The 27,500-nt window shown below is 41.0% G+C and overlaps 1 protein-coding gene across 3 annotated transcripts in view; it reads left to right on the forward strand.

Annotated features, from left to right (window-relative positions):
- The window catches only part of LOC113639324 (roundabout homolog 1), a 199,227-nt gene that overhangs the window by 140,496 nt on the left and 31,231 nt on the right, over window positions 1-27,500 (forward strand). For all 3 annotated transcript variants that reach the window (XM_027141118.2, XM_027141119.2, XM_027141121.2), the window contains 4 exons: window positions 12,260-12,417; window positions 21,262-21,382; window positions 22,756-22,894; window positions 23,243-23,370. In XM_027141118.2, the coding sequence (XP_026996919.2) occupies window positions 12,260-12,417; window positions 21,262-21,382; window positions 22,756-22,894; window positions 23,243-23,370 (546 nt within the window). The remainder of the gene's footprint in view (window positions 1-12,259; window positions 12,418-21,261; window positions 21,383-22,755; window positions 22,895-23,242; window positions 23,371-27,500) is intronic.

The following is a 27,500-nucleotide window of genomic DNA, read 5'->3' on the forward strand; positions in this document are numbered from 1 at the left end:
AAAAACTATGGCTTCCTTTACTGAATATCAATATCCATAAAATTCCACACTGTCGTTTAGAAGAACAGCTCAGAAGTTCTTTTAAACGTGCCTCCTTTGCTGACAGTGGAATAAATCACAGTCTGATGTGTGAAGTACAGTATGAACATAAAACGCATCACTTTGTTTGCCCATAAATAAGTGTCTGTTCTGGTCACACACGTGTGCTGTTCATCGTGCCGAACTGCTCCCAGTTGGAGCAATGGATAGCACATGTTTCTAGTTTCTAGATCTAGCCAAGGCATCCATGTTGTTGAAAAAGCTCTTTTATTATATTAGATTGGTACTGAAACATTCTATAGGATATTTGTGTGTTCAGGAAATGAGGAAGATCTTGGGAGTTTTTCAGCTTCTTGTTTTAGGATTGTTTCAATGGCCCATAAAAATCGAAAGCCCCGGTGTTGTTTACTTACGTAAATCAAGTATACTTGACACAAAGGTCTTTGCTGATTTTTTTTTTTTCAAATGTGATTCTTTTATATCCTTCAGCATATCTGATGTACAGAGAGTGTGTAGGGAGTTTGTGAGAACCCTGGTGGGGTGATGGATGGACGAGGTATTTTAGGCTCTCAACACTGGCCCCCTCCGTGTTCCCAAAGGAAATCATTATGAATCATGGGTGAGAATGTTTTTACAGTAAACAGTAGCGGAGGAGCTGTGCAGCTAATAAAACACCAAGAGAAAAACTGCGTAAGTGTGTATGTGTGCATGTAGCCTCAATCCAGCTCTCTCTCTCTCTCTCTCTCTCTCTCTCTCTCTCTCTCTCTCTCTCTCTCTCTCTCTCTCTCTCTCTCTCTCTCTCTCTCTCTCTCTCTCTCTCTCTCTCTCACTTCCCCCTATACACTAGTAGAATTTTTATGATCCGTGTACTACCCTGTGTCGGATTTTCTGCCTGTCAATCATAAGATCTTTTACAGGATCCCATCTCGCTTGGCATATGCAAAATATAGTTCTCCAACTCGCAGGGTTCTCACACAACACACTGTCCTCTACTTACATCTTTATTCAGAACAATATGAAATAAAATCAATGAGATCTTTTTTCTTTTCCATGGAGGAAATGTGAATTCAGTGGCCTGCTTTACACACACACACACACACACACACACACACACACACACACACACACACACACACACACACACACACACCTTCGTCTCCCCTGCTGTGTGGTAAGAAGGTGTGACAGCAGGGAGAGGGACCTGCTGTAGCCTGATCTCCTTTGGCTTTCATTGGGATTAAAGTGAGCGGTTTCTCTGATGAGCTCAGTTACACACTCTCTCTCTCTCTCTCTCTCTCTCTCTCTCTCTCTCTCTCTCTCTCTCTCTCTCTCTCTCTCTCTCTCTCTCTCTCTCTCTCTCTCTCTCTGTCTCCCTCTCTCTCTCTCTCTCTCTCTCTCTCTCTCTCTCTCTCTCTCTCTCTCTCTCTCTCTCCCTCTCTCTCACATACACAGTGAAATCTGTACATATAGGATATAGGTGAGAGAGACAGAGTATACATTCATGGAATCTCTATTATTGTTCAGACTTCATAAAAAATAACTCTGGCTTAAGGATGAGTTATAAATGAACGATGTCTCGGTGGAACTCTAGTCACTTAAGACATGTTGATTCGAGTCAAAAACATTTCTGGGGATGAATTATCTCCGTAAAGGAAGAGACATACTTGTCAACCTCAGTGATTTATGGCTTTCAGATGCACAGTATAGCACACAGGTGGGTAATATGGAGCAAAAATATTATATCAAGATTCCCAAAGATATTTTCCTCAAGCATGATATATGGGATGTTATAATAAATGGGGTTAAGGCATGTTACGATCATATTAAAAACCCATTTCCCATTTCCAAGAAAATGATTTAACCCTGAAAATGAAGGGAAATAAAGCATTTGATTTAAACCTACATTTAAACGTTCAGTCACTTCCTTATCAGATGCGTTCCAATTCAATTGCTTGGATGATTTAATATTGGGACAGACTTTTGTGTGTTGTGATAGAATTCATCATATCATTTTAACAAACAGCCACTTGCTAGAGTTTGTCCCGATACTATAATAACTCTTTCAAGCAATTCGGTTTCGTATGTGTTTAAATTTAAGTCTCCGCAGCTCAGAGTCGGGATGCAGCAACCAGTCGACTCCTTAAGTCATTAGACATGACACACTGACAAAACTAAATCTGTGTAGCTGTGTTAAACGTTCCAGAGACGCTGACGTTCACACACACACACACACACACACACACACACACACACACACACGCACACACACACGGGAAAAGAGCTGTGCATTAAGAGCATTTTGCTGGTTTATCAGGAGCAGAGCTACATGTGTGCACCGAGCGCCTTTCTGTGTAGATGAAAATAGACACATTAAAGAGCAGTGTAGGAGTAGAGGAGTTTAATGGCTCTTAAAAAATTGATCTTAGATGGTGTGTGTGAGTAATATTCTTGACCATGCCCATATTTCAAGACTCCAATATGCTGTTTTGTGTTTCGTTGTTACATGTGAGGCTGTTGAATGCATCCTTATTCCACATGTGTGTGTGTGTGCGTGTGTGTGTGTGTGTGTGTGTGTGTGTGTGTGTGTGTGTGTGTGTGTGTGTGTGTGTGTGTGTGTGTGTGTGTGTGTGTGTATAGGGTGTGCATATTAGAGTGGGGAGCAGCTGCATTTCCTGATGCAGCCCCCCACCCTCCCCCAGCTCCATATTGAAATAGTCGGACTTTGGAGAGGGGGAGGAGGCCAAAAAGGCAGTGGGAGGGATTGTGGGACGTTTTGGGAGCAGAAATTGGATATGGTTTATGGGCATTTTTGGGTTTTTAATGTAAATATGAGTAGGGGGGGCAGGAATAGAGGTCCCAGGAAACCTGTTTCCTGTTCAGGCTTAGCCCACAAGGTCAGCATGAACGGAGACAACAAACTCACTTGTGGTGTGAAAAGCCCTGAAGCCACAGAGGCCCACAGCTGGCTAGGGAATTAGCAAGGCACATCTCTCTCCGTCTTTCTCTTGTGCTCGTTTCCTTTCTCCACGGAAAAGGCTTTGTGGTGGAAGCGGGATTGAGAGCAGGGCGCCGCTGCTGTGTATGCAGTCTGTCCATTCATCAGTGCACCACATCTGCCAAGCAGCAAAAACCTCATTGGAGCCATCACAGTCCACCCAAAGCAGCCCCAGGCGCCTGCCTAAGGGAGCCCACACACTCGCTCACACAATTTGGCGCTTCTAGATTCGTTTGCTGATCCAGGCCATATTTATTCATGCCTAATAAATAAACCATAAAAATAAAAAAATTCATAACAAACCAGTCCATGTATGTTAATACCTGGATAATAGTCTTGCCACATATTGCATACTAATGTTCTCTGTAACTACTCTATAGGCTTCATTTATAAATTGTCAGTCAGCACACATTTTCTTGCCGGGTCCATGTAAGAGTAATGTAGCATGTGAAACGTGGTGTGTTTTTTTATTCTTCTACCTGGATTTATTCCTTTCTAGGCTGGCATGCAGAATATTGTGGGTCAGATGGGAATGGAAAACTTATACTGTGGTGTATTTAGTTCTGTATTTTTGTAATTCACCTCAGGATATGATCTATGTGCTGTATGTAGGTGTGTGTTGCAGACAAGCAGCCCTAATAGAGTGGCTAAGAAGTGGCTATTTATTTGACCGGTTGGGCAGGTTGGAGTTTTCCAGCATTTTATGCACCCTGTCTGTTTAAATCATGCCTGACTTGCAGAGCCATAGGCCTTAATAAGGAGTGTGTAGTGGTACATGTGTTCATACACACTCTTTTTTGTTCTCCACCTCAATGTTACATCTCCCCCCCAGTTCAGTCTGCTGGTTGTCTTTAAACTCAGCGTCTCTTTCTGCAGCGACTCAATCCAACACGATGTGTTTATTTAAACTGGGAGGTGCCAAGTGCTGTCAGGGAAGTACACGAAGTGAGTGACTGCGGAGGGGCCGAGACGTGGCCCCGCTGCCCTCGGAGCCGAAGAGTAGAACGTCGTGGGATAAAATAAACATAGCTTGACAATGCCCTCTCTGTGAGAAATAAAAGGTCCCAGAGTGTGCAGGAGACAGATAGCACCCTTGTTAGGCCTAGAAGTTCAGGAATGAAGAAGGTAAAGAGTGACCTGGAGAAGGATGTTGAATGCCCTGTGGTGCTTTTAAGAGGTTGTTCATTGGGTGCTGTTGATTCTGGGCTCTCTTCCAGTCAGCCGGAGAAGCAAAGTTCACCCATTATGCCCCTCATGGTGCACCACAACCCCCCCCAAGCAGGAACTGGCAGTGTGACTGGTGGCGCATTGCCAGTGCCAACTGGGGTGGGGTGGTTCTGATTGGAACTGCCATCTGCTCTGGGGACTGTGGGTAAGGCGTACAGCGCTGACCGTGTTTACCATGCAGCAGGAGCAGACGTCTGATGTGTGGCGGCTTGCTGTCGAACTACTCGCTGTTTTCCTCGAAAGCTGCTTTTCTTGCAAAAAGACATTAGCTCGCTGATTAATCTTTGCCATTAAGAGGTTTATGAATTCCATAATTCATGCCATTCGAGAGTGAATCAAGCCTATTGTGAACATTTTATTTGTGACCAGCGACGTAAAAGAAAGGCTAATGTACACTGGATTGAGAATTTGTAGTGGAGATGATAACTCCCTGTACAGGTCATAAAATGCTGCTTTATTTAGAGAGTGAGCATTAGTTAGCGGGAGAAAAAAGCAATTACTCTTTAATGCTGTTCTGAATGCATGCTTTCTAGGATTGAAAGTCTCTACTTGTGCATTGGCTTAAAAAAGACCAGCTTGGAAAATTTCGAGCCGGAGAACAAATGACATTCGCTAGGAAAACATTGACACCAGCAACCAATCCCAGATTTAACTCTAGTTGAAAACCAATGTGGAAAAAAAAAAAAGCTTAGGAGCTGTGTTGAAAAAAATGTGAATTAAATTTTTTTAATCATTTTAGATTATAAGACCGTTTATGTTATGTATAATATATGAGGTTATATAATTGGAAGCAGCACTTATACTATGTAGTATTAAATATTTGTTTTTACTTCTAATGAACATCAGATTTTTACCCTGAAATCAGAGGCATATAAAGAGATGGTCCACTGTAGATGGACAGAGGGTGTGTGTGTGTGTGTGTGTGTGTGTGTGTGTGTGTGTGTGTGTGTGTGTGTGTGTGTGTGTGCTGTAAGTGTGTGTCCTGGGATCTGACTGAATGGATTAGACCAAGCTATTTCTCTTTGCTCAGCAGGCCGACTCTCCGGGCTGAGAACTCTCTCTGTCTCTCTGTGTTGGGGGATTAGTGCTGATTCTGTGCAGAGAAGAAGGTTTAGGGGTAAAGCATCTTCACCAGGATACTTGTACATTAAAGCAAGCTATGGGATGGCTTGCCAGAGGGAAAGATCAAATGTGAAGAGTATGGAGGAGAGAAAGCAGGACGCTTAAGATGAAGCATCTCTCTAGGCTACTCTAGGCTACTCTGTGAGCTCATGGAGCAAGTTAGCAACTTGTTAAAAAGCAGATTTGCCTCTTTTTCACCCTTTCACCAGTTTGTGGTCAATATGTCAATGTTAATGCAGGAGGGAGTATGGAGGACTGTGGTAAGAGATCGGCCTGCAGGGAGAAAAAGAGACGTCTATCTCTCGCTCCCATTCTCCCGCACACATTAAGGAATTGATATATCGACCAAACATGTTAGCATCAATGCAGTGTGATGAAGAACACACTCCAGACTGGAATTCAGAAAAGACAATAAGAGTCTATTGAGGTGGACAGAATGTATAGTGAATTTTTTAATGTTCAAAAAAAAATAAGCTGAGTTGAATAAGCTCTAGTGTGTTTGGTTGTGTCCCAAAACCCATTCTACTGCTTAAAACAGACACGGATAACAGATTGTCACACACTATTTACTACAATAGTAAGCAATTTGTTACCCAGCATTCTGAGTGTTCCAGTTTTTTTTATTTTTCCTTTCTTTTCTTTTAATATTTTGATATTACTAAAATGGGGAACACGGTGGCTTAGTGATTAGCACATTCGCCTCACACCTCCAGGGTTGGGGCTTCGATTCCCGCCTCTGCCTTGTGTGTGTGGAGTTTGCATGTTCTCCCTGTGCCTCGGGGGCTTCCTCCGGGTACTCCGGTTTCCTCCCGAGGTCCAAAGACATGCATGGTAGGTTGATTGGCATCTCTGGAAAATTGCCCGCAGTGTGTGTCTGTGTGTGTGTGTGTGAGTGAATGAGATTGTGTGTGTGCCCTGCGATGGGTTGGCTCTCTGTCCAGGGTGTATCCTGCCTTGATGCCCCATGACGCCTGAGAGGCTCCCCTTGAACCGTGGTAGTTTGGATAAGCGGTAGAAAATGAATGAATATTACTAAAATAACTCTACTTTCATAGTGCTATTGTACATAAGACTGGGTTAGTTATACAGTGCCCCTGGAGCATTGATAGTTAAGGGCCTTGCTCAAGGGCCCGAAAGTGGCAGCTTGGCAGTGCTGGGGCTTGATCCCTAATTCTCCGATCAACAACCCAGATCCTGGGTTGTTACCACTGCAAATGCTTCTACAAACCCTACAAATGCTTCTAAATGTTTTTTTTTTGTTTTTTTTGTAGATATGATAAGAGATTTATGTAAATGTAATGTAGCCCTATGAACACTGTAAAATACTTAGTCGTGTACTTGAATATAATCTTTCACAGAAGTCATCAGAGTTAACAGAGTTCTGTTAGCTTTTTGAAATGCCTGCGAGTGGACAGCAGAGTGTTGTGTTATGGACATCGTGCTTTTGGTCTAGTCTTTCTGCTGGATCACAAAGCTGATTATTATTGAAGCAGTAATTGGAACTGGGCAGCCATTTTTGATGATCTTTCAGGAAGCGAGGCCGTAGGTTATGGGGGCTTTAAGGAGAAAAAGCTAGACAGCTGTTTCCCATTAGCCACTAGTCACATGCTGCCTAACTGACAAGGAGAATGTCCTGCTCCTACTTGGATTATTTCTTCCCGACGGTTCTGCATGGTGCATTTACAGAGCGCAAGACAAAAAGAGGGGAAAGAAATGCATCCAATTACAGGGTCATCCCAATTTGTCCATTCATGTCAGTGCAGCTCATCAGGACACACCCCACCCCCAGGCCTCTTACCCTCATCCTATTTTCTCTCTCTCTCTCTCTCTCTCTCTCTCTCTCTCTCTCTCTCTCTCTCTCTCTCTCTCTCTCTCTCTTTCTCTTTCGCTCTCCAGAGTGTGTAAACGTCCTGACGCTAGAACATGTGGGAGTGATTACAGCTGCTGGATTTTCTCATTGTTTGAATGTGCTCTGTTTCTCTCTGCTGTGCGCTCGAGTGGCCGCTCTCTGTCTCTCGCTTGGCCTCTAATCCCAGCTGCATTTATGAATAGTAATGTTTGGCAACCATTTTTGGCACAAGGGCTGCCAAATTAGTGCAATTTGTGTGCTTATTTGGGACCAGCACAGCACCGCTTTAAGTCAGGCTTTCTCTCTTTTGTCTCCTTTCTTTGTTTTACTAAATCTTTTTGACTCTCCTCACACACACACACACACACACACACACACACACACACACACACACACACACACACACACACACACACACACACACACACACACACACACACATCATATCTTCCTTTCTGCCTTTCCACTTTCTTGTGCAGTCATGTAGGACAGTTCACTCTGTCCAAATGACACTGGGCAGGATGTGTCTCCAGTGTGGAGCCGCTAATCACATATCTGCTCTTTTCTTCGTGACGCCTGACTCGACTGCCTAAAGCAACAGGAAAAGACTATATGACACAGAATCTCCTCTGTGGTCCATCACCTCTGACCAGAAACACCACAGCTGTCTGTCACTTGTCCCTGTAGAAGGACAATGTATGAGTATGAATACTTCCTTTGTAACTAGTTAGCTGTTTTCCAGAGTTGGCCCCTTAAAATTGTCTGGAGATGTGTTTTTTTTTATTTTTATTTTTATGAAACTCTCTCTCTCTCTCTCTCTCTCTCTCTCTCTCTCTCTCTCTCTCTCTCTCTCTCTAATTCTTTTTCTCCCTCCATCTCTCATTCTTTCCTTCTCCTTTTCACCTCTCAGGCTGCAGGGTGGTAGAGTCTCTGCTCCTCATTAATGTCAGAGGCATTAGGGCTAGACAGGGATATGGGTCTAATTTGACATTTTCGGCATCTGTCTCCAATATCCCCTCGCCGAGCAGAAATCCGTGGAGAGGTAAAACAAAGGGGGGCTCGACTAGATGGAGAAGTTGCACAGGCGGCCTACGACACCACTCATTTAATGCCAATCTCCTAGAACAAATCTCTGACAGTCAGGGTCTGGGTCTAAAAACATGCAGGCACACACACACACACACACACACACACACACACACACACACACACACACACACACACACACACACACACACAACACCGAGTGATGCTTTAGTAAAGCTTCACCGTCTGCCTTATAAACAACAAATTCCTCTTGTCTACAGTAATATTGCTTATAAACTAGTAATATTATTCAGAAAAAAACCCACAAAACTTTTTGTCCCCTCTCCAATTCACTTTAGGAATTGGTCACATACTCCTACTTCCACCCTTTGAAGCAATGCGGAATAATTTTAAATGATGTGTTTAACTCGCTACAAGAACTGCTGCTTCGAACAAAATCCATGACATCCATATTACGTAAATTTGGGAATACGGGGGGAAAAAAAACTTATTATTCTGACAGAAAGTTTTTGCACATTCATACACACTTGTTTCCAAAATCAGAATGACATTTGTAGGTTGTTTTTTTCTAGCATTAGCAAGCACTTACATGTATCACAGTGTATCTGATAAAAAATACTAAAAAAAAAAAAAAAAACTAAGAGTTCTTAAGAGTTTATTTTCTTGCAAATGTGTCATGTTGTAAAATCCCTCACAATCAGGTCTGCTGGAATAAACCAGGTCTGTCAGAAAGCTTGCAAAATTCCAATGAGAACGCCTTTTTGCCTAGTCAGAAGTCAGTGATTGCGTTGTCTCGTATTGAGGACACATTTGAAGTGTTTCAGGCAATTTTTTTTTTGTCAATAATACATAAGCCAAATAACCCAGTCATGAAAGTTGTATTATTGGTACTTTCCTCCTTTCAGTCCCCAGTTTCTTCAGTTTCACCTCCACTCCATGGTTAGTAGTATATTATTTGAGCTTGCAGTAGAAATTCAGCTCCACCTCTGCAGTGAGACACTTTACTGCCTGGTGTGAGAGCAGCTAGCATGGCACATCTGAGTGTTTGTCCAGCTGTGCACATTGAGTGTCTAGAGAGCTGAAATGTATACGCCATTATCGTCACATAAGACGTCTTTGCTAAAGATAGGAAAAAATTGGTGGTATAATGGTCTTCATATGGGTCGCATGTTATTTCTCCTGACTTTGTGTGTTCCTTTTCTTTGCTCTTGTTTTGTTTTGCTGGACTGGTGTTAACATAACGGCAGTTACACAAATGGCAAAGCGTTTCAAAACGTTTCTGTAAAAGTTCTTGTGAAGCTTAAAGCTAGTCTATTTAACCCCTTGACAGGAAAAAGTGCTTAGTCATTCATTCTCTCATTTAAATTTGTTTTTATTGACCACATTCTGGGTTTTTGTCTGGTCTGTGTCCTTTACATTGGGATGTGGTAGCATGGTGGGTAAGGTGTTGGTATGCCAACTGGAAGGTTATGAATCCCAGGTCCACCTAACTGCCACTGCTGGGCCCCTGAGCAAGGCTCTTAACCCTCAATTGCTCATTTGTATAAAAAAAAAAATAAAGAGAGAGATGTAATTCGCTCTGGATAATGCTGTAAATGTAAATTTCAGTGCATGAAGCCCGTAGGCTGAGAATCAAATTGTGACGGCTGATCGGCTACAGACAAAACCGCACTCTTTGTTCTTTGTCATATACTGTAGGTCAGGAGGATATTAGTGTTGTCTGAGGTGCAAATAATAAAAAAAAATGTATCAAGACTACAATATAATGATATCATTTTATGACTTTGCTTGCCAATATTGGACATGAATTTTTTATTCAGTCTTTTATTCTATTTCCTGTAAAATATCTTATTTTTATAAACACAGCTGGTGCTCCACACCCTATCTCATAACAACAAAGCAAACCATGTGCATTCTGGGTATTCTGTGTACATCATACAGACTCTAATGTACAGCAGAGCGATACTGAATATAAGGTGGCAAAACTCCCAGTTTCACTTAGCTTCATACAGTACTAGACGTCGTCAGGCAGTGACAGTGATGCTTTGCTGTTTTTAGGAAAATGTCAGCAATCGTGAAGAAAAATGTCCTGATGTATCACCCAACATTTTTCCCATATTGCACATCTTTATTCTTGGAGCTAATGTATTCACACAAGATGTTTTTGTACAGAGGAAGCAGACTTTCCAAGGCAAACATACTGTACTGTACACACACACACACACACACACACACACACACACACACACACACACACACACACACACACACACACACACACATACACACACATACATATGCAGAAACACACCACACGCATTGTTGAGGAATGCCTTGGTGTGTAATGCATGTATAATGTAGTGTGATGTAGTGCAGACTCTTTCAGTGTAATCCTATGCTGTGTAATGGGATCTGTTTCACGATTCCTGGAGGACAGCAGCAGGCGACGGTTCTGACTCAGTGGAGGAAGGGAGGTTGGGGGGTGTTGAGGGTTAGCGGGGGGGAACAGCACAGACGAGGAGCGTGGGTTATGACAGCACCCTCTCCCGAGATCAGACTACACATTCCCGCTATTGGGAGTATGATTATTGACTCCTCAGCTTAGTGATTTAATGAAAACGGCTGAAATGAAATTACCTTTTTCATCACCGTTGCGCCGAGTTCCTCCTGTGCCGCATCGGACGTGGCCTCCGCCTGTAAAGCGATGCATAATTCAACAAATTATCTGCTGCAGATACCTGGAGATGTCAGCATTATATAGTATTCGTATTTGAATAGTCTTTTCAGTGAAGCGCACCGAGCGGGACGTGTTTTGTTGCCGTATGGTCGTATCAAAATGACAAAGTGGCATGCTTACTCTCTAATTGGCAGTGTTTTTTGAATGATTTCAAAAGCTCACTACAGCATCTGGCTGTCACTTATCAGCCTCTCTGAGTCTTTGTTGCCCAAACAGAAAGGGGAAAATAAAATGTAGAAAATTGCTCAGTCGTGGCGTTTGAGCTGTCTCTCACTGATTAGCAGCTCTTGGCGTCATTATTGTACTGTGATGTATTGACTCGTTTCAGCTAATGGGCAGTAAAGCTTTTGGAGATGTGTCAGAGCGTTGTAATTGCCGTAGCGCGGTATCGGCCCATCTCTAGGCTCGACTGTTTGACGTGTGATCAACAAGCTCTAACTAATGAGCAGCGTGTTTTGTCTCGGCATGCTTCAAACAGAGCTGCTAGCAGGAGTCCAATCTGATTGTTATGTAAATATTTACCTGTATAAGACTATCAAGGAACTGTTAGGTGGAGGGAACAAAGATGGTGACAAAAAGTAGCTACTTTAGAAGAAGAGTTCAATCGTAGAAAACGTAAGAGAAGAGGCTGATGCGTAGCTTTTACTTCCCTGCTCCACTCCACTCCACTCAACACCTCCCCACGTTCCCCAGGGCCTCCTCTGATTCAATCTCATCTCCTCACTCCTCAACTGATGTGATTGACCTCTCACAGCCACTTAGTTTGGTCGCGGGTGATGAGTCCAGTGGCGTCTCTCGTGCTCTCTCCGTGATGAAAGTGTAGTCAAGTGCGAAGGAAAGACGTCAGTTTCCTTAGAGTGATTGTCTGTGATCCCTTCTTTTTTGTTCCGTATCACCTTTGGACTAGGAGGCCTTGAAGAGTGTATGTGTTTTACAGAGCATGTTTTTATATTTTAGCGGGGACCAAATGAGCCCACAAGTATAGCAGTGCTGGCTTTTTATTTGTTTGTTTATTTATTTTAATATTTAAAACATTAATTAAAAAAACAAAATCAAAATAATTTTTTTTTTATACAAAGGTTGTCGTCCAGTTTAAGTGAAAGCATAGTGTTAAATAGGTGTATGTTAGTAGAAGGTCCTCACAAGGATAGTAATACAAATGTGTGTGTGCTGAAATGGCCTTTCACTACGATGATACTAAATCACCATCAACTTTTTTTTTTCTCTTTTTCTCTGTCTGCAGTCCTGCGTGATGATTTCAGACAGAACCCTGCTGATGTGATGGTAGCCGAAGGGGAACCGGCTGTGTTGGAATGCCAGCCCCCTCGTGGTCACCCGGAGCCCACCATCTCCTGGAGGAAGGACGGAGCCAACATAAACGACCGAGACGAGCGCATAACGGTGAGCTGGATCGAGCCCTTACGATGAGATCCTTTTCAGAGTGCTAATCTGTATTTTGCTTATTTATGGTGTTTTTTTTTAAATTTCTTCGAGCTGCACTGAGTTTACATCAGAACAATTAATTTGTGTTTTGGCTACAGCAGGGATATCTAATCTTATCTGCAATGAGCCAATATGGATGTGTGTGTGTGTGTGTGTGTGTGTGTGTGTGTGTGTGTGTGTGTGTGTGTGTGTGTGTGTGTGTGTGTGTGTGTGTGTGTGTGTGTGTGTGCAGTACCACATCTGACTCCACTTGTTTAATCTATTGGTTTTGATTTTCAAGCGACTGTTGAGTTGAATCTGGTTTGTTCCTGCTTAGCTGGAATTAAAACCGGCAGCTGCACCGGCCCTTTGATGATAAGATTAGACATCCCTGGACTACACAATCTTTCTCTGGACTTATGAATGTTAAAATAAAAAAACAAGTTAGCATTTTGGACCAAACACTAAAAAAGTTCATGGGGAAAATATCTTTGGAATGAAGAATTAAAGGGTTGGGTTGAGATTTTAGAGCAAAAACGTTCTACACTGGTTCTGCAATGGTTTGTTGGGTAGATTATTGTCTATCTCATCGTATAAGATGTCTCTCTGATAAATAAACACTATGGTGAGGTTCTATACAGCGGGAGATCTCAGTTTCTTAGTCTCCCAGGGAGCTCTATAACTAGAAAAAACAATCCATGAACACTTTGTTTACCATAATCTAATCATCCTAATTACAATACATGTTACTAAAATGTATACATTAATATTTTGGTTTTTTTTATTGAAGATATACAGCGATTATTCTATTATATGGATTTTATTTCCTTATTCCTTATGTATAGTTTTTCTTATTTCTCCGTCACATTTTAGTGTCTTTGTTCTTGAGTTACTATGATATGGATTAAGCCCGTTCAAGTGATTAGTCAGATAGGTTAATAGTTATAGTAATTATGTGGAATATTATGTGGGGAATAATGTAACGTCCAGTGTTGTGCTAGTTACTATGAAATAGTAACTAGTTATAGTTACTAGTTACTTCATTCAAAAAGTAACTCAATTACTTTGTTGATTACTTACACCAAAAAGTGTAAAGTCAGGCGTTATTGGGCATCAAGGCAGGATACACCCTGGACAGAGTGCCAACCCATCACAGGGCGCACACACACACACACACACACACACACACACACACACACACACACACACACACACACACACACACACACACACACACACACACACACTCTCATTCACTCACGCAATCACGCACTACGGACAATTTTCCAGAGATGCCAATCAACCTACCATGCATGTCTTTGGACTGGGGGAGGAAACCGGAGTACCCGGAGGAAACCCCCGAGGCACAGGGAGAACATGCAAACTCCACACACACAAGGCAGAGGTGGGAATCGAACCCCCAACCCTGGAGGTGTGAGGCGAACGTGCTAACCACTAAGCCACCATCTTCCCCTGGCTACAATTCAGCCAAAATTAATTAATTCAAAAAAGTAACGGACAACGCACCATATGGTATGGTAATGAAGATAAAAAGTAATGCGTGAGAGTATTAGTTACAGTCAAAAGTAACTGCGTTACAGTAACGTGTTACTGCTCAACACTGGTAACGACATACCAAAAAGCTACTTGTTTTCATTGGACTCCATTTTGAGATCCGTAGCTACTGTATACTGTAGACAACCTTTTGACTTTCTCACAGAGAACACACTAAAACCTGCTACCATCTGATTCATCTGAACTTTTCTTTCTGCTTTGTCTTGATTTATTTTTTTCAGAATGTTCAAGGTGTGAAACCTGAGCTCTTAAAACCTTTTAACATTTTAACATTCGTCTCTTTACATTTGTATCCTTGGCCGTTTGAAGCGATCTCCCAGTGTAGCCATATTGCTAGTTATTCCTCAGATAGTGTGTTGCCTGCATCAACATTTGTGTGTTTGTGTATTACATGTTGATACGGGGGCCTTTAAGCTTGACTTGTCTGCTCCATAATGCCCCAGCAGTGGCGTAAGATAAAGCTGTATTTGCAGATAGACCTGCCACGTGTTGATTTAGGATGCAGACCTGTAAGACGTAAACCAGGGAAGGATTGAGATTGTTACTCAGCCAGTAGTTTATCGAGCATGACCAGGCCTCTCCTACCAATTAGTCATTTTTAATTAAGTGTGTGGTGGGTGGGGAGGGTGGTGGTGGTGGTGATGGGGGGAGGGGGGGGTATTCCATCACACCTGGATGCTTGTTAGGGAGTTTTGACTTTAGAAGAGAGCGAAGAAGCTCTTAACGAGGAGCAAAGCTTCTTTCATGTCTTCATTATGAAGATGCTTCACACTCGCAGCCAACTCCACAGGGGAGTGTAAAAACTCTCTGAAAGTACATGTGTGTGTGGGAGTGTGTGTGGGTGTTTCGTGTGTTTGCCAGTTAATGTTTTTAACAGAAGCTTGTAAAAAGGATTTCTTTATATATCCTTTCATGGGTGCTATGGAAAGTCAGGGGGGGAAAAGAGCAATAAGAAACGGTGCTCACATCACAGGAGTATTCAAATAAGAAACTGCACCAGTTTGATGTAAATAATAATCAGTATGTCAACCCTTAGACTGTCTTCTCACAGATGTCAAGCACTCAAGTGCTTTTCTTGTCTGTTTACCATTTAAAAACCGCAAGTAACTAAATTGTTTTCTCAATAAAAATAAAATGTAATAGTAGTTTATGTCGTTGGAAAATTATTAATTGTCGGACTCAGACATTGATTATTTTCCTATAAGAAGACGAGCTGTTTCGAGATGTGACGAGATGTTTCGTTCCTCTTGTGTCATAGCAAGTTTGTCAATATCTACAACATACTTTCACACAACATATGCACAATAATCTTTTTAAGCATGTATAGTTACATTCAACGTGGTGGTAAGACCACTTACATTGGAACGTAGAAGCTATGCACTGATGTTAACTTACATGTCTTTTTCCCTTCTTAAATTTAATAAAAGTAAAAAAAATAAACAAATAAACAAAACACACACACACACACACACACACACACACACACAACTTATCATGCTACTGAGAAACCAGACAGTTCTCTCCGTCTTAAAGACTTTCCGGTATCAGAAAACATGCTTACTTTTCAAAGTGCTGACATTCATAGATATTATGGCATGTTAGCTACACTATGTTAGTCCTTGTAAATGACTTATTACTGTAGAAACAATATCACATTGAGAACTGAGTTACAACCTGATCCGTGCTGTGATAGAAAATAAATCAACGCTCTCTGGCCAATCAGATTCAAGAATTCAGCAACACTTAGTAAGTATTACTAAGGCTAATACTACTATTAGGCTAGTAAGTATTACTAAATGATGTTTCTCTCACAATGATCTAACACTAATAATTGTAATAGCCATTAAAATGAGTTTAAACACTGCCTTTTAATAGACGTTCATTAATTAATTTATCTTTAACAAAAGAGAGATTCTTTATGCAAAGAAAGTTCTTTAAAAAAAAAGTGAGTAGTGAGCAACGTCAGAGACGACTGAGATAGAACATTTGATTTCTTTGTTTTGATTTGTTTTTGCAGATTTCATGATAAAAGTTAACATTACATTGTTCATTGTTAATTAACAAGACTTTTCATCACACTTGCAATATAAATTAACAATCGCTGACTAAAGGGTCAGTGAATTTGTTCAATTCTGGCTTGGTTTGTTCGCTAGACTAAGAGCGAGGTTTTGCGCTGTTATTACTGAATAGGAACATTTTTCTCTTTTTGTAAATCTTAGTTTTCTTATGAGTTGAGATCTGCTGCAGTTATTCCATAAAATGCACTGTGTCTAAGTGGAAAAACTGAGATATTGTTGAGTCGTGCTTTTAGATCAAGCTGCTAAATATATTAGTAATTATCCATGAAAGGTGAGAGATTAACAGCTCTTGGTTGGAGGTTACACATTTACATGAAGCAGCTAAAAGCATCATCATGAGGGATGCGTGTGTGTGTGTGTGTGTGTGTGTGTGTGTGTGTGGGTGGGTGTGTGTGTGTGTGTGCGTGCGTGCGTGCGTGCGTGTGTGTTTGCGTGTGTGTGTGTCACTATACTCCCAACTTCAAGCCTTTTTCCTGCCAGATCAAAGCCAGTGATTAGTTTAGACCCTTAGTATAATTAACAGAAGTAAGAGCATAATGCAGTCTTAAAAATAAATAAATAAGTGGAACTGGTATTCACTGGTATTGTGCACAAGAACCCTTGAAGTTAAGCCATAAAGAGACTTCTTAGACAGAATATGTGTAAAAGACATTTCCCTGACAGGTCCTCTCATCCTCTGGGAACGACAGACGGACACTCTGTGTCTGTGTGTGACATGAAAATAGAGGAGTTTGGGGAATGTTCGGATGTTTGCATCGAAACAAAGGAAATTTCCATTTTGTTTGTTCTCTCCAATTTTTCATAGTCCTTCATGGACATCAGTGGATAGTCTTTCTCTCTCTCTCTCTCTCTCTCTCTCTCTCTCTCTCTCTCTCTCTCTCTCTCTCTCTCTCTCTCTCTCTCTCTCTCTCTCTCTCTCTCTCCATAGTACTAGCCTGGACTCTTTTATCTGTTTTTGCTTTTATCCCAGTAGAAGGCTGTTTTTTTTGGTGCACCGTGCTCTTGGGATTCATTCTCATGATGAGGACTGGGGTTTCCATTCCATTTGGATGATTTCCCTGTAGCCTTTCTGCACTGACCACTGATTCCCCCTGTGTGTGGGCGTGCAGGAAATTGCCAGTCTTATCCTTGTCTTATACATTCTGTAAGACATACATCATATGTTAAAGTCAAATGGAAGCAAAAGGGGGATGTTAGTGTCTATCCCATTCCCTTCTATCTCTTACACACACACACACACACACACACACACACACACACACACACACACACACACACACACACACACACACACACACACACACACACACACACACACACACACACACACACACACACATTCTGAAGAGGTTTTCTGAAGAGACCTGAAGCAACAGAACACAGTCACTCAGCTACGTAGTTGCTGCTAAATAGTAAACAGAAGACAAAAGTTAAGACTGTTGATTCTGTTTTTATGCATTTGTAGTTAATCATTAATATTTTTTTATTTAGTTGTGAAAGTTTGGTGTGAAAAAGGAGAAAATGAAGAAGTGAAAACAAATGAGTTAGCCAGCTAGCTCTCACTGAGAGAAAATTAGCCCATCTTGCTAAACACAACTTTCTCTAAAAAACTAGCAATACATTTTAAGGGCTTTTACTACAAATTACATAGAAAAAGATTAAATGTGGACTGAAAAAGAGGAAGAGATGGACAAATGTACAGCCAGCTGCAGTAATTTCCTCAGAAAAAATGTTTTTCATCAGTCTTCAAGCAGGCTTGGGAACTTACAGGATTTTCCAAAAATATCAATTTATCGAAATCAAGTAAAACACCAAGCTGTAGGTTTTGACCTGAAATCTGGTTTCTCCACAAAATGACTGTTGTAATTACTGTATATTTTGAATATTCTTTCCACAGCAGATTTAGAGAATTCCTAGCACCTTAGACTCACATTCTGGCACGACACCATGTACTGTATTACCACAGATTGACTGTAAGACTTGTAAACAGTGTAGATCTCTAAATGATGTCTACTATAATCTCACATTTGGTTTTTATTTATCTATGTAAATAGAATCATTTTACAAAAGAGATCTGAACCTGAACACATTTTGAAATATAAAAGCTGGCGAGATGTTATATTATACGCATTTCTTTTCCTTACACTACCTCTAAATCTGAGGATATGGCACAACTGCATAGCGTACAATATTCAGCCGTAGTTTACATCTTATTTCATTTCATTGCATGTATTATATATATTTATAGCGTGTATTTTATTATACTTTATTTATACAGTATTTATTGTATGTAAATCTTTACAGATCTCTTTTTTATTATTTATTACTATTGGATTTGTCCTTTTATCTCTTCTCCTGACTCTAAGAGCTTTGGACAGAAATTTCTATATCTGTACGGGTAGAAATAGGGAATAAACCTCTTGAATCTTTAATACTGAAATATCTTTACTTGAGCCACAGTCCAACATGGAACATCATCAATTTATCACATTCCCAAGATGACAGGAGCATGCTCACTTTCTCTACTGCTGCATTTGGTGGTCAGAGTATACGGTTGTAGAGGAACAAGTAATAGACAAGTAATAAAAATGGGAGCAGAAAGGAAGGGACAGGAAGAAGGTTGAGGAGGTGAATGAATGATTGATTCTGTCCTGTACATTCTCATGTGTACGGAATGTGACAGCATCAAACGATTATTTTTTCAAAGGGTTAGTGCTTTGTTCCCAGATGCTTCCAGATGTTCTCCTCAATATCTCATCTAGACTGTTGTCCTCTGATAGTCATGGCTATCTGGGAATAATCTTAATAAAGTATTAATAAAGCATTTGTAAAAGAATGTACAGTGATGGTTGACGCGATGATGTATATTTAATCAGTTTTGGGATGTATGTTGCTTGTTATTTGACTGTTTTACATAGTATCACTACCTAACGTTTGATGTCCAACTGTTATTCTCAAAATATGGATTACTGAAACACTAACACAACTCCATATAACCTGAGAGATGTCTTTCTCAATTCTTGTCAAATGAGAGGTAATGCGATGACACTTCAAACCCTTCTCTCCCAGCAGGGCTGAACCTAGCTCTCACTAAAGAACCCAGTGTCTTTGAAACTCTCTCCTCCTCTAGGGCGCCTTTGTGGCCGGCACTAAAGCACACAAGTGGCTTTTACGAGCTGGAGGAATGTGTCAGTTCGTGAGGCGTGGAGGTCAGGCCTCAGGCGTCCTCCTACTCTGGCCAGAGGGGCAGTCAGGCGAGCTGCTATAAATCTATGCAGTAGGCGATTAGCTCTGACTGAGACCTCTCCCAGACATTCACACTCATAACAGCTCAGACCTGTGGGATGAGGTCTCCACTTGTTTTTGGACATGCTTAAGTGTTCTTAAAATCCTCCCCAGCTTTGTCTAGTCCTGTTTTTTTTCCCCTCACTGCTGTTAATTATATCTAAACAACTGCACAACACTTTACATTCACTGATGTTTATCGCCAATTTTGTACTGTGGGACAACAAAACTGGTAGAAATGATGTTGAATATTGTTGTTTACATTAAGGGATAGATTTTATGAGTTTTTACAGAGGACAAATAGATAATTGTGTCAGTTACAACAGCTGCTAAAGGTTCTGTTGCCTTAAACATTTAAAGTAATGCTTGATATTTGCCAGACTCCTTAGTATACTGCAGTTATTCTGCCAAAACAGATCCTTGGGGAGCCCAGATGGTCCACGATTCTGCACTGTCCAAACTCCCAATACATCTAAACAAAGCGCTTAGGGAAACTTAACACCAAGTACCAGTGTGTTCATGGCTGGGAGAAACCAATAATATAGAGTCCCTGGAGCACTTTTTGGAAAACCCTGGTTTACTCTAAATGTAAAGGTTTTTTTTTTATGTAAACAGTTGCTGGTTATATGGCACTAGACATAGGATGTTTTCCTTAATTTATCTCTGCATTGAACTTCATTAGGATCTGGCCAGTATTTGTTATTTTGGCTCTGTCTTCCAGTACTTTGAATGTAAATTAAATAATGGTTGTGAGGTTAATGTCAGGGGATCATTTCAGGGAAACATAAGTAATTGAACACTCATCTGCTCCGTTGTCCCTTGGCAGGCTGTGTAGTTGCATCAATACTTCATTTGGAAAAGATGTAATAAAGTTTTAAGCCTAATTTTACATGTTGTAAACATTGCACTCAAGCTGTTGTCTCAGAATATGAGAACCAAAGACATATAGGTATCTCGAAATCAGCTCTTTACAATTCAGTCAGGAACATGTTTAAAATTCTTCAAAATGGGGCTGTTTTTCCAAATGAGGATGTGGTAGCTCAGTGGTTAAGCTGATCAGACTACTGATCGGAAGGTTGTGAGTTCAAATCCCAGGGCCCCCAAGCTGCCACCTGAGCTGGGCCCATGAGTCGCTCTGTATAATGGTGTCTGCCATACACATATAAATGTGTAATGTGTGATCGTGATATTAAGAAAACATTATGGAATAAAGAATGAAATGCTACTTCAGGACGAAGCCTTCATTTCTTTTTCTACTCCACATTATTCTTTCCTTACTAAAATTCAAAGGCATTCAATTAATTTTTGATTAGAGTTCAATTTAAACACAATCACCTAGCAGCCATTCAGTCTCACACACTTTTTATCCTTAAAATTAATTTTAAGACTTAGGCATTTCAATTAACTTAACTTTAATTTAGTTTTCTCTTGCTCGTCTGTTTCCTTCTCGTCAATTACCTTGAAGTTATTAATGTTGTCTGTTAACCTTTTTCCAAATAATGTGTGGCTGCTGGAATTGTCTGCTACAATTGTCTTCTCAAGCATTCCCTGCAGTATTGAAAATAGAAAAATATATGTATATTGTTTTTAGGGGGCCAAGCACCATTTATTATTGTTCTTCTTTCTCTTCTTCTTCTCCTTCTTCTTGTTATTATTATGATGATGATGATGATGATGATGATGATTATTATTATTATTATTATTATTATTATAATTATTATTATTATTATTATTATTATTATTATTATTATAATTATTACTACTTCTGTACTAAAATAAGTAGTAGTAGTGCAAATGGTGGTGTAGTGGTATAGTAATAGAATTAGTACAAACACGTTCAGCATTTTACACTGTCATTAATGCCTCTGTGTATTTTGTTTTTCAGATCCGAAGTGGAAAGCTGATGATCACTAATGCGAGGAAGAGTGATGCTGGGAAATACATCTGTGTGGGAACCAACATGGTTGGAGAGCGGGAGAGTGAGATTGCTGAACTGACTGTTTTAGGTATTCGGCTTCAGGCATTCTTTATCTCGTGTCTGAATCTTCCTGCACTGTGGCTGTAGTGTGGGACAACACCAGCATCTTTTTAAGCGGAGAAGTCGACGTGCTTCCTCTCATTTGTTTAGCAAATTGAAAGGGGTTTTGCTCTGTAATAATGGACCTGCTTGTGCAGCTGTTCCTCAGTTCCCTCTAGTACCCTTAGTCTTCACTCAGCCTTTTGATCCCTATGTTTTGGCTTATTAGCCTGTCCAGGTCTAGACCAGCTGTGCTCTCTTGATCTGGCCCAGACTGCTGACCCTCACTGTCCCTCCCAACTCCCCTCCCCTTCATTTCTCATTTTATTCATCTCTTTTAACAGAAAGCACTTCCTGTCTGCTTAGACACCTTATCACATGATCAGCTGGGCCTGGAGCCAGCATGCACACAATTAGAAAAGCAAGTAAAAACATTTAGTGCTAATAGAATAATGCTGCTGATTGAAGCAACAGATTGGAGGCTCTCAGGAGTGCCTGGGAATACGTGGGCAGAAAAGCCCTAAAAGGATTTATGTGTGAATGTTTTATTTGTTCTTCATTATGTTCTTCATACTTTACTTTCCCTTCAGATAAAAGTGATGGATCACATGAACATGTCAGCATTTTCTCACCTTAATCACCATCTAGGGCTTGTGGCATGTACTATACTGAGAAAAGAACTGAACCTGTTTACTTAAAGCTCACTTACAATGTGTATTGTTAAATATTTCTTGGCACTCAGTAATAATGGGAAAATATACAGTATATTAATTAAATCTTTATTTAAAATGCTATACAGTACTTAGTTATTTTGGTCCATAAAGTTTAATATTAGAAATAAAACATTTCCAGATTTTTTTTTTAAACTCTTTAAGAAATTTGTGTAATTTGTGAAGAATTATAATAGTGAACTTTAATGTAAACTGAATAACATTAATAGTAAAATGTATTGAAAAAAAAACACACAAAGGACTTCAGTATTGCCGAACACATGCCAGTAAACAAAAGTAAATATGCCTTTAATACCATTACAGAGCCACCTTTTTTTTAATTCGTTATTTGTGACTTACTACCAAAATATATTGTGCATAAACAAACACAACAGCCCATTAATCTTCTATTAAAACAGTAGTCTTCTTTTCTACAGGAAATTGTATGAGATTTGGTGGTTGAGATCAGTTTTGGACTATTACTTTAACCATAACCTTTTTCTTTGATGAAATATTTAGGAATGGTGATTTTAGTGCTAGAGATTTACTGCTGCCTTTTTTTTTATATATACAAATCTTCTACCCATTCATCATGTTCAGGATAATCCTTCCCTTTTTCAAACTACAAAACAGTTACGCTCGTGTTTTCCAGAGAGACCCAGCTTCACGAGGAGGCCCGTCAGTGTGGTGGTGCTGGCTGATGAGAGTGTGGAGTTTCGATGTGAGGCCCGCGGAGATCCTTTTCCCACCGTCCGCTGGAGGAAGGAGGATGGAGAATTACCCAAGGGGAGGTAAGGCTTCTTTCCCTTGGGCAGCCTGAGTCTCCCAGCTCCTGTCATGTGCTCCTGAAGGCAGTTCAGCTTGTAAAAGACTGCTAATGCTCTTGCTCTGCACGGTTGAACATTTTTAATGCTTGAACATGCCTGTTTCAGCTTTAATGGCTAATTATCCTCATCTATTTGTGAGCTGAACTAGTAACAAAAGCAGAAAAACATACAGAGCCTTGACTCTAGATGGGATTTACACGTCACTGGGCGTTGACCAACTTAGTTAGATGGCAGAAACGTGGTCTAGCATTTCAAAAACTGTTTTGTGCATGTTGTTTTGATTTGTTTCACCAAACTGCCTTCTTTCTTTAGGTATGAGATCCTTGAAGATCACACGCTGAGCTTAAGGCGCGTAACTCCGGCTGACGTGGGCTCCTACAGCTGCCTCGCCGAAAACATGGTGGGGAAGGCTGAGGCTTCTGCAACGCTGACTGTGCATGGTGAGAATACACACAAACACACACCACTCAACCCCCACCGCACCTGCCGCAGCACATGGAGGTTGCTGCAGAGCCGAACCTGCATGGGCAGGGAAAATAAACCAAAGCTCAGCTGTTCCTTGGCCTGTCTCCTTCATCACTAAATCTCTGCCATAACACCGCCACTGCGTGACTTCATGTCCTCACAGCACCATTTAATGGTATCTGATACAGCCTTCATGAGCACAGTTTGTAATCAGCTTAGAAAGATGGATTAAAAATTATGGGCAAGTTTGGGTACATTGGATGGTCTTTGTACTGTACAATGTCTTTGTGTGACAACTTTTTTGACAGTGTGTGTAGGTGGCAGAGGGGAGGAAAGACAAGTCGGGATCTGCATCGTGAATGTCATTTTTAGATGAAAATGTTTCTCTTGGAATGTTAATGGATCACATTTGCTTTTCAAATTTGGTGGAGCAAGTAAAGTGTGTGTGTGTGTGTGTGTGTGTGTGTGTGTGTGTGTGTGTGTGTGTGTGTGTGTGTGTGTGTGTGTGTGTGTGTGTGCCACAGTATGTGTTCAGTATGTTAAAAAATAATGTTTAGTCGGTTAAAAACAGTTCAAAATTTCTCGTCTGTCTTCGGCATGGTCAGTTTAATAATCATTGGCAGCCATCATTATAGTGAATTAACTATACACCATACTGTACATCGTCAAAAAAATGTAGCACATTTTTTCTGATTTAAAAAATATTTTCACCCACACAATAACCATAAAGTGGAACGAATGACACTACTGAAGCTCCACCTACAACGAAGAAGGTCGGCCTCCATGCAGAACATTTTAATAACATTTTTTTTAATATTCATGTCCCTTATCAAATCTGCTTTATTAGATGCATGACTAGATTTAAGATGGCTAATTTGCATTAAAAAAGAGAGACGTTTTGTTGTGTGTGTGTTGTTCCAGAAGGTTTGCTGGTTCAGTAATCATTTTAATTGTTAAAGAACAGTCTCCCCACAGCCTGGTGACTGGTAACTTGTGTATCCTCAGAAAGCCACAATAGCTTTTGAACCCAGAGCTGCAGTACGCCGTGTCACTAGAGGTCACGGGAAGTGGGTTTTAGTGGCAAAGACCATTGCAGCATGCCTGTGATCCTCTGGGAGAGCGTGGGCAGGAGAGGGACACATTAGCAGAGCCCTCGGCTCCTCTTTGAAGAGAGGAAATGAGCGGGAGAGCGGGAGCTGCTTTTCTATCACCCCACCCTCCTCCTCCTTTTCTTTTTCTTCTTCCTCCACCTCCTCCAAACGTCTGCCCCAATGACACCCAGCCAAAGACACATGGCGGGAGGATGGCCTAATTAAAGACAAGCCCCAGTCCCATGCTGGGGAAATAGCATGTTTCCAATTACACAGTCTAATTCCAGACTTGGGAAGCAGCAAAGTGGCAAGAGAAAAGGCAATAGAGAAAAAGAAGAGATGGAAAGATGGATAATGAGTCTGATTGTATGAGCTTGAAAGTCGTCCAAACACCCTGTAGCTTTACTCTCAGTACATTTTTCCCCTGCTTCACTTAGATACTTGGTAACAGAGGAAAGAGACAGCAAGATGAGGGCGAGGGTGAGGAGAAGAAAGCCTTGCCTGGAGGAAACAGACATAACAACACTGCTGTCTGACAAACAGCAATGATTATCTCATTTGGAGTGATACATGCAGCCAGAGATGATGAAGATTACAGTGTGTTTATGTGTGTGCGTGTGCACGTATTTGTGTGCGCGTGTGTGTGTGTGTGTGTTTAAAGAGACAGCTCAAAGCTCCTCTGACTGCAAATTTAATTTTATAGTCCTGGTATAATTAAATATAGAGTGCATCAGATCGTCTGTAATTCATTGCAAAGTTGATAATGAAAGACTACCATTTGTTTAGCACACTTCATATTAAGTTTGCTCGCTGTATGATGTATAAAGTCTGCAGTGTAATGCAGTTAGAATAATTGTTTTTGCATGCACTTTGATTAGATTCTGTAGCTCTTCATACCGAAGCGACCCCACCATGTATACATTGGTGGTACATTTGTTCCCTTTAATAAAATAAATACATCCACACAACTTCATTGAGCCTGATTAGAGCGGGAAGATGTCAAAACAGGGCTTTCCTCCACTTCCTTCAGTCACGGTCGCCACCAATCAGAGCTGGAAATCCGAACCAGTCATGTCATACACCGTTGAGCAGCACAGAACCGGTGCAGATGTTTTTCTTCCAACTATGCACACGTTCCCTCTCTGATTTCTGGTTTTCCATCACCTCACTCACTGTGGTGTGAAAAAAAAACCTCTCAGGTCTTTTATGGCTGCTATAATTATTCTTTAGGCACCACTCTGATTAAAGTGCTCCGGTCTTCTGGGCTGAGAGTTTTGTGACCAGGGTGAGAGTGCAACATTGTCAATCTTGCTCCATTAAAACAACATTCGTGACAGTTTCATGTTCTAGGACTTGTTTTAGCCAGTTTACTGTGTGCATATATGAGTAACAGAGAGAGGGAATGTTTTTAATACAACTGGAAAAGTATCTTTAATTAAATGAACTAGCCAACAGGAAGGGAATTTAACACACATATACTCACATGCAGAACTTCTGCTTGCACCTTTATGTCCTCACTTGGGCGTCATAACTCTGTCCAAACACGTCCCCAGGGTGAGACGAGGTCGTAACTCGAGCTTTGCTTCAGCCAAAGCTTTTCACACCTTCCAATGCAACACAGGTCCAGGGGGTCTCATAGGGGGCTGAACAACCTGCGCCTTGTTTTGTGGTTTCCCTCTAACACCCACCCTCTGACACAAGGCCTTTATCCTCCATGCCACCTTCACCTTGTGTGCGCCAGACGAGACAAACGTCTGTCTGTCCTCTACGCACCTCCTCTGGATAACTCTATAAACCTGCCAGAGATATTCATGCCTTGGGCCTCACTTATTTCAATAAACATACTTTACACATCACGGATCATATGTCGTAGTTCCAGCATGAACGATATAAACCGACAGAGTGCCACTAAAGGGTTGCTTCTTATTGCACCATTTTAACACCTTTTTTTTAAATATGTTTTGTTTGTGATATTTATATTTACCATCTAATATCTATACCATCTGTAGTCCCAATAAATAGTCAAATCAGCTTAAATTGTTTTTGCTTTAAGTAGAAAGACTGTATAGAGTGTATTTCCTAAGCATACATTATTTCAGAAACAGGGACTGGGTATGACAGTAGTCTGGCCTACGACACCGTCATGACTAATTACAGAACTAATAAAGCTTGGAACGAGTAAGAGAATGTCCGCTTTCCTGCTGCAGTGCACAATGGGAGCGTGGCATTGACTTGTTTGGTGTCTACTGTTCACATATTAATCAAACGGTTCATTTTAAAAGCATGTCCACATAGGGAGGACTGGGTCAAGGGCATCGTCTCAGGCCAACAACAACAAAGATCTCGTTCTTGATCTGTCAACCCTACCAGCACACGACATCAACAGTACTGTTTGTGCAGTCAGGATGTCGAGGTTTCACATGTAGGGACATTCCAGAGTTGCAGGATAGTTGAAAAGTCATTAGCAACGCAAAGCATTTGCAGTAACACCAGTCAGTGTCCGTCGGGATGGCTGAACGTGATTTTGACAGCCATGATGTTATTTATGGAGAGAGATGAATGGTACAGAAATAAATTATTGAACACTGAAAAATAAATGTGAATGTCTAAACACTGAAATAAAACTTGAGTTCAACTCAAAACTAATAAGAAAAAAAAACAATTTTCTAAAGTAATACATTTCATAAATTCATAATACAGTATTTAAAGTGTAAGCTACTCTTTGCCATGGTGGTGCAGAGAGTAGCATTGGTGCATTATAGGTTCACTGCCATGGTGGTGCAGAGAGTAGCATTGGTGCATTATAGGTTCACTGCCATGGTGGTGCAGAGAGTAGCATTGGTGCATCATAGGTTCACTGCCAGGGTGGTGCAGAGAGTAGCATTGGTGCATCATAGGTTCACTGCCATGGTGGTGTAGAGAGTAGCATTGGTGCATCATAGGTTCACTGCCATGGTGGTGTAGAGAGTAGCATTGGTGCATCATAGGTTCACTGCCATGGTGGTGTAGAGAGT

This window comes from Tachysurus fulvidraco, chromosome 20 (assembly GCF_022655615.1).
Source record: "Tachysurus fulvidraco isolate hzauxx_2018 chromosome 20, HZAU_PFXX_2.0, whole genome shotgun sequence".
Classification (NCBI taxonomy): domain Eukaryota; kingdom Metazoa; phylum Chordata; class Actinopteri; order Siluriformes; family Bagridae; genus Tachysurus; species Tachysurus fulvidraco.